Below are 8262 nucleotides of genomic sequence, written 5' to 3'. Positions count from 1 at the left end.
ACTCGCAGCTTAGCCAGAAGCGACGAAGGGGGAAGTGTCGAAGCTTTGCCCCTTGCTTTACAGAGATTGTTATGAACTGACTAAATGACTGGATTCTCCCGGAACGCTAGCTAAGCTAATAAATGGTAATTAGTCCCTTCAATCAAATCAAAAAGCTTATTGATTGATTCAGGGCGCGGTCTTCCTTCTTCGAACTCATTGAGGGGGGCCTCGGCCCAGGAAGGGGAGAGTGGCCGAGCGGTCAAAAGCGACAGACTGTAAATCTGTTGAAGTTTTTCTATGTAGGTTCAAATCCTGCCTCTCCCACTTGTTTGTTGTAGACTGAAGAGAAGAGAAAAGAGGCATTCGTCATCGTAGCCCAAGGAGCTTCTCTCTTTCTTTCTTTTTTTCCGTGGCGTGAAGTGAAATTGTATCGTATTTCAGTTTATAAAGGTTGGCGAATTACTACGATATATAGATTCCCATCGATAGACAATCCCAACCAGAATAGAAGCGAGTGGCTTCCGGTTTTGCTTGTAGTCATTGTCTTTTATGTAGTGGTCGGCCTTCCCTTCCTACACGCGCCCGCCAGAATGCCTCCTTGGTTCTGCACGAAGCCAAGCCAATACATACGATAGGCGAAGTCAAGACCCCCATTTCATAGCGCCTGGGGAACGCAAGTTTGATCGAGGATTGGAGGGAGAGTATATAGAGGTGGAATCGAGATGGATTGATGAGTCTTTGTGCGAGGTGTATGCGGTGAGAGTCGCACGTACGGTAACGAGGGGGGTTCACGCCTATACGTGTAGTGTGGTGTTTGGGCCTACCCACCCTATTTGTTCCATGATCTATGGGTCTACTGGAGCTACCCACTTCGATCAATTAGCGAAGATTTTGACCGGATACGAAATCACTGGTGCTCGATCTAGTGGTATTTTTATGGGGATTCTATCTATCGCTGTAGGATTCCTATTCAAGATCACTGCAGTTCCTTTTCGGGCGGCTGTAGGACGGACGGCCGCCTATAGGTGGTAGGGTAGGGTGGGTGGCACCACTCAGATTGTGGCCAATCTTCCTAACCGCGCGCGGGCCGGGCTTAGAGCACGTGAAACTCATCACTACCTCGTAAGGGCGTTGAGACCATAGCATGTTACACGAAAGCGCCGCTTTCTCTGTAGTCTTGTCACACAACAGCCCGCCTAGAAGAGCCACTCGCTCTGTAGTGTTGTCACATAAGATAAGCACTAGCCCGCCTGATGGCCAGGCGAATCTAAGTTCTCTTCCGGTCAACTGTCCACCCAGTCAAGTGCAAAAAACACAGTAGAATCACGCAAGGCACCCAGCTGGTGTGCTTCCTGCCCGCGATGAAAGAAAGAAGAGCGACAGGGTTGAGTTCAGATTTGACTATTTGCAGCATGGGAGCAGATTACCCAAAAAATCCCTGGGAACAATGAAAAAAAAGATATCTCGGTAACGAAAACTATGGGGGGCTGTATTGGCGAGATCCAACGGTGAACAACTGCCCAAAAGAAAAACCGCCTGGAAGTCCGAGGACCTTTAGTACCCTACCCCCAAAACACCTTCGCGCCAAGCAAGACCGCCCTTGTCCCTTTCCTTTCTCCATTCCGCCTCCCCTTCTTTATGAGCTTTGTTCCAATCGAGTATAAGGCAAAGCAAAGCAAAAGTCGTTCGTATACCTCTTTTTTGACCTACTTGACGAAAGGGAACAAAGTCTCGTTTCCGGGTTTATGGATTGGATTCAGTCAGCTAAACTCATTCCTTTTTATTATGTTGTGACGGGTTACCGGCGAATGCTTCCAAAGGCGACCCTCTCGAGTTTCTGGCAATTTACGTCATTGAAGTAGTCTTTCTTTCGTCATCCTACCAAACTAAAGAAGTCACTATCAAGCAGCGAGCCCTTATTAGTTTAGTAATAGTAAACTCAAGCTAAAAAAAACGAGAGATTAACCTACGGTGCGTTACGCCCGGCAACTCATCAAGCAATTTCTTTGCGCTTTCATTTCAGTGATGAGGTCCCAAAGAAAGAGGGAAGTAGGGCTCCTATTGACTAAAGGTGGATTCTTCGCTTTCCTTGAGAATGAAAGTAGCTATTCAGCCCCTACTACTGACTTTGTTTGATTCAAAAGGCGAACAGCTAGCCAGCCCCCCCAACTAGTCGTATGAGGTGGGGTGCTTGTGGTAAGCTGCTTTCTTTGGATATGAGGAATTACTAAAAAAAAGAAAAGGCAAAGTCCGGTATTTGACGAAGATCTTTCGATCAATAGATAGGATTTAGTGTTCGATATAGGGGATAGGATCCATCTGCTCTTTCTTTCTCAATTTGAGATATAGAGATATAACGATGATATCAAAAGAAATAGGGAGATGATAAAGAATACATATCTATCTATTATTCCTCTGAGTTTTTCAGTGCAAGACAGGAAACCTCCTTTTGTCAACCCTGCTGCTTTCCAGATTTTGTATTGAACGCATGGCGTAGCTAGGACCTGAAAATCATCTTTGAGCCTACCTATGTTCACACCCCTTTTTGTTTGAATCAGGCTAGTAAAGAATGCCCGCCAAGTTCAGATAAGGAAATGCTTCCCCCAACCATGAAAGGAAAGGCTCGACGAAGGGAGGGGAAGGAAAACGCTTTCGGAGATCGAGATTGGATTTCTTTTTCATCAAAAATGAAGACAAGGATGGCCTACGGTGCGTCTTATCTGAAGGGAACAGGCTTTTTTGAAAGCGGTGGTATGATTGCCGGGCCCTCTCCTCGTTCTGCCCGCTGGCCTATTAGGTAGGATAGCAGTCTTCGGGCTTTGCCTGCCCTTTCTCATACTCATCAAGAATTCCGGCTTGGCCCGGGAAAGCGCTGGCAACAAAAGGAAGGGGTCCATGTAGCTGCTGCGCCCGCCCCCTTCTTAGTCAATGGGTCAGCAGGTTCGGCATCCACGTCAGAAAAGAGAGAATCCACTTCAGATAACCACGGCCTCTGTCTGCTAGGCTGAGTGTGGAATAGCCGAGAGCAGACCTTTTTAGATATCAAGAGTGGAGTTACGGAAACAGCCGTCTGATGGAAAACAACTTTCACGTTTGGTTCAGAGAGCACTTTTTTCGTTGATCATTCCTCGTTCCCTTTCGTGTTCATTCCACAGCAGCGAATTCTCAACTTGTGGGGCCCTATCTATTCCATCTCTCAAGCCCCAAAGAAAACCCCCCTCCCCTTCGGACTCCATATCTCTTTTGACTCTATATATGTGGGCACCTGATATCTATGAGGGTTCCCCCACGCCGGTTACAGCATTCCTTTCTATTGCGCCTAAAATCTCTATTTTTGCTAATATTTCACGTCTTTCTATTTATGGTTCCTATGGAGCTACATTGCAACAAATCTTCTTTTTCTGCAGCATTGCTTCTATGATCTTAGGAGCACTGGCCGCCATGGCCCAAACGAAAGTCAAAAGACCTCTAGCTCATAGTTCAATTGGACATGTAGGTTATATTCGTAGTGGTTTCTCATGTGGAACCATAGAAGGAATTCAATCACTACTAATTGGTATCTTTATTTATGTATTCATGACGATAGATGCATTCGCTATAGTTTTAGCATTACGGCAAACCCGTGTCAAATATCTAGCGGATTTGGGCGCTCTAGCCAAAACGAATCCTATTTCGGCTATTACCTTCTCCATTACTATGTTCTCATACGCAGGAATACCCCCGTTAGCCGGTTTTTGTAGCAAATTCTATTTGTTTTTCGCCGATTTGGGTTGTGGGGCTTACTTCCTAGCCCCAGTGGGAGTAGTGACTAGCGTTATAGGTCGTTGGGCGGCCAGAAGGTTGCCACGAGTAAGTCAGTTTGTTTGGGAGACGGAAGGTAGTTCTCCGTGCACCGGACACGTAGCTTACCGAATCAGTTGCGACACGGATGGGAATGCATGCTCCGAAAGATAGGGTCGAGTCTGATACATCAAATGTCTACTCCCTTGTACGAGTCCACAATCACTACATGAGATGAACCTTGGTTTGGTGAATTGAAGTTGGCCTTAGGTGTAATAGAATAGGACTCCCAGGTACTGCGCGCGATCGTATACTGAGGTGCTCCCGGCCGGTTGTTGGAATGACGCGAGCCAGGCCTCGATTCAGAAAGATTCAGGGCCAAACACGAAATAGATAGTGGGTTACTAATTCCCCATCTCATTGGGGGCAGAAAACGAATCGACATCTCGATGTGAGACAGCCTTTTCCATTTGAGATGGGAAAGAACGGCGAAGTCCATCCGAACCGTCCAATGAAGAATAAGAGGAGAACAAACAAAGCGCCAATCGCGCGCGAAGTGCGGAACGGACACAGATAAAAAAAAGAAGTGGGGAGACGAGCTCATTCTCTTCGCTTCCTGGGCCACAAAGCAGTGCAGTCTTTCCTGGCCAAATCAAGGATTTGGGGCTTCACGCTACTTAATCAATCCATTTTTTGAGTCAGATCTATGAATAGAAAGATGGATGAATCTATCGAGATTTGATTTCATTCAACGGTTGATTCAAAGAACAGCGCTTAGCCCCCCCGCTCATGAAACGGCTCTACTGCAATGGATGGCAGAGGGTCTGTAGTACCCAAAGCACTGGAGTCATCCTGTAGCCGGGAAGGGGCCTAGAAGTGCTGACTACTACACCACACTACACTTGGCTCTACACATTTACAAAGCTAACCCCTGTCCAGTCCCTGGCAGAGCTCAGGAAGTGGGTTTCAATCCTTATTCCTTATCCCCTCGCCCAGGCTAACAACGGGGCCTTACGGGGAGAGTGGAGCCTCAAGAAGCACTATTGAGAGGAAGATGCTTGGCCCCTCTTCATTCTCTACACAGGGTTACAAACCTTTCTTCAACCAACATAGGTGACAACGAGCGAGGCAGAGATGGAAGAGATCGAACAATAGAGGGGGATGAAGAAAGTGGACAAAACAGACTTGCATTTCCCAGTCGAAAAGATGAGTTCCTTTTTCGTCTCGCATTTCTCATCAAACAAATACGGAAAAATCATCATATTGAAAACGTTACTAACCCACCAAGCCCTTCCTTCGTAGAGCCGTGTATTGTAAGTGATCCGAACCTGCCCGGAGCGAGCCTCCCATAGAGGCAAGTGAAGTTGGTGAGCCGTATGATGGGCAACTATCTCGTGCGGTTCGGAGAGGACTCAGCTCTTAGTTAGTACCCCCTTGGTTTCAGGGTGGACCCTTTCACTCTATTTTATTATATACGCTTAGCGAAAATCATGTTTTTTGATACACCTAGGACATGGATTCTATATGAACCAATGGATCGTGACAAGTCGTTACTACTAGCAATGATTTCCTCTTTCATTACTTTATCCTTTCCATATCCCTCTCCCTTGTTCTCAGTTACTCATCAAATGGCACTCAGTTCATATCTTTAAGTTCGATCATTGACAAGGTTCAAAGAAAGGGTGGGACATTGAGAAAGAATCGATTCCAAACCACAATGCTTGCAGATGGCGGGCCTCCGCTTTTAATGAAACCTGCCAGTTATTTATTTGATTGATGATTATTAACTCAAATCAAAAAGACAAAAAGGTCTTTGTTCAAAAAGAAAAAGAGGTGGGTGGCATTATGACTGGGGTGTCAATTAGAAAGGTTCTTACAATGTTGGTTCAAATAAAGTCAGCATTATTCTGTTTTTTGACTTAAGGAGGGCTTGATAAGAAGGGCTTGGGACCGAAACAAAACAAAAAAGATGAAAGAATGGAAAATGAACGGGAGGCATCGGAGGAAGGACTGACGAACTACTTACTTGTCTTTGGTTAACTACTTTACTTACTTGGGGTTCTTTCTCGTAAGTGGTATACCTACACACACCTTGCATGCACACTCTATCTATCTATATACTAATACGTTGATATCCTTTCGCAAACCTCTCTCTACTAAATCGACATTTTTTTGAGGTCGAACCAAGCCCGGATCCAGCTGAAGGAATGGAATACTCTAAGATGCTTCATAGCTTCACCAAGCCCATACCATATTCTTCTCGTAAAGATGAGAGTTCCAAACCTTTATTGAAGAAAAAAGAGCTCTTGCCTGAAACTCAAAAGAGAAGAGAATGTTCCTTCCGCAAGGGCGATATCTTTCATAGCTGCCAAGGATGAGTTCGTTCGATCCATTAGGTTCTTCGATTTATTCGAAAAATAAATGAGAGACAAGAAAACATCTTTGATTACGATTAAAAGGAACAATCTCAAATAGACTAAGATTCAATTTCGGGTCATTTCTTGGTGAACATGATCTGCCATAATCTCTTCGATCCCTGAATTTATGTGCCAGAATACAGATAGATTTGGTAGGAAAGTGGAAGAGACTTTTTTGTATATAATAATTAAAGGAAGAAGGAAAGCTGCTGTAATTCTTTGGAATAGCCCGGTTCTCTTTGTCTTCGAGCTTGAATTCCTCAATGCACTGTTTTGTTCTTTCATATACCTCCCCACCAATAGATAGAGACAAATAGGAATAACCGAACCACGTCTACAAAATGCCAGTACCATGCAGCTGCTTCAAAGCCAACGTGATGCTCCTTGGTCAGATGACCAAGATATTGGCGAATACCACATATGATCAAGAAAAGAGTACCTATAATCACATGAAACCCATGAAAGCCAGTTGCTAAGAAAAAGGTAGAATCATAAATACTATCAGAAATAGTAAAGGGTGCTTGATAATATTCCATTCCTTGAAAGCCTATGAATACTAGAGCCAGTGAAACGGTAGCTACTAAAGCGTAAACTGCTCCTTTTTCCTTCCCAGCGAGTATAGCATGATGAGTCCAAGTTACGACAGCTCCGGATGAAAGGAGAATCAGGGTATTAAGAAAAGGGATTTCCTGAGGATCTAAAACCCCAATCCCTTTTGGGGGCCAAATACCTCCGATCTCTACTGTGGGTGCCAAAGAAGAATGAGAAGAAGCCCGAAAAAAAGCTAAAAGGAACATCACCTCCAATAAATAGAATAAACCCATATCGAAGTCCTAATTGTACGACTTTGGTATGATGTCCTTCCAACGTGGATTCAGGTAGAACATCGCGCCACCATACGAACATGGTATATAGGATAAATATGAGGCCCAAACTGATCAGTGTTGCACCCCCTTGAAATGAGTGCATGTACATCACACCTCCTACGGTGGTTGCCAAAGCTCCGAGTGAACCCGAAATGGGCCATGGGCTTGGATCTACCAAATGAAAAGAATGCCTCTGAGATTCAATCATAAACAACTTTGCCTCGGTTGTATGTAAACCCCCCCTTCACCCTCGCTAAAGTGGTAAAGAAGGGCTGGGGTCTCATTTTCTTTCTATCTGACAGGACAAAAAAAGAGGAAGGGATGGTTCTTTCATTGCATTGATAGAAGTCTAACTAGAAAAAGATCTCTCTATTCCTTTGAGAGGAGAATCTCGTTGGTTTGACCGACGAACTACGTGGGAAGACCTTCCTTCTTTCGTTGATTTTCAGCAAGCATTTTAGTCAAGTCAGAATTCTCTTCAGTTTGGTTTCGGAAAACTTGTTGGTCGCGGATTAGTGCGTTCTGCGCCGCCGCCGGCCTAAAATGAAAGGCGCAGGTTGATCTCTCTAGTTGAGGATGAATTTATTCAACTTTACACGTGGGAAGGGCTTACTCTCCTCGGCTTGGTCTCGCTCCCTTCCCAGACTGTTCCTCCCCACTAAAAAGAGCGATTGACTTTCTCGATAACCTTTCTAAACGTCCTTCTTCGCGTGGGAATTTGAAAAGGGGTATATATCTATCTCTTGTAATGCTTTCTACTATATCTGATCGAGAAAGAATCTCTTCCGAACGACCAAGTCATAATGAGATTAAAAAACGATGCTTCCTTGGCCGTGTAGAACATGGATTAGCATTATGTCATTCCTACAAGCGATCCCCCATCCAGGATTGGAAGAAGTGCTATATGAGGACTTCGAGATCAAATAGAATATATTTCTTTTGAGACCTCGTGAGCCACTTATTTCTCCGAAACAAGAGAGAAAAGTGATCTTCTTCCTCCTTTTTCCCAATAAGTCGACGACGTTACACCATTGGGATACTTCGAATAAACTAGAGTACATATAGGATACACCGGTGCTAAAACCTTTTCTCAAGATATCTTCCAAACTGTTGGGGTCGTTGCTCCGTATCTTGTTCCCCCAGTGTGAAACCAGTTGGTTCCGGAGTTTGAGAATTCTACTGATCCCAAGTACTCCATCTCCATCATTGCATATGGG

At 44.7% G+C, this 8262-nt stretch overlaps 1 protein-coding gene and 1 non-coding gene across 2 annotated transcripts; one reads left to right on the top strand and one right to left on the bottom strand.

Annotated features, from left to right (window-relative positions):
- Window positions 1–223: 223 nt before the first annotated feature.
- On the top strand, window positions 224–306 carry TRNAY-GUA (transfer RNA tyrosine (anticodon GUA)). Its single transcript has one exon. It is a non-coding gene; the product is annotated as a tRNA-Tyr (tRNA).
- Window positions 307–6180: 5874 nt separating this feature from the next.
- On the bottom strand, window positions 6181–7568 carry LOC111784179 (cytochrome c oxidase subunit 3). Its single transcript, XM_087127883.1, is given in 2 exon segments — window positions 6181–6983; window positions 6985–7568. Coding segments are annotated over 2 exon segments (792 nt in total). The 5' UTR covers window positions 7254–7568; the 3' UTR covers window positions 6181–6460.
- Window positions 7569–8262: the final 694 nt, after the last annotated feature.

Source organism: Cucurbita pepo, chromosome 10 (assembly GCF_057944985.1).
Source record: "Cucurbita pepo subsp. pepo isolate OVF chromosome 10, ASM5794498v1, whole genome shotgun sequence".
NCBI classification, from domain to species: domain Eukaryota; kingdom Viridiplantae; phylum Streptophyta; class Magnoliopsida; order Cucurbitales; family Cucurbitaceae; genus Cucurbita; species Cucurbita pepo.
Note: the sequence above shows the minus strand (reverse complement) of the source record. Positions and strands in the feature narration are given on the sequence as shown.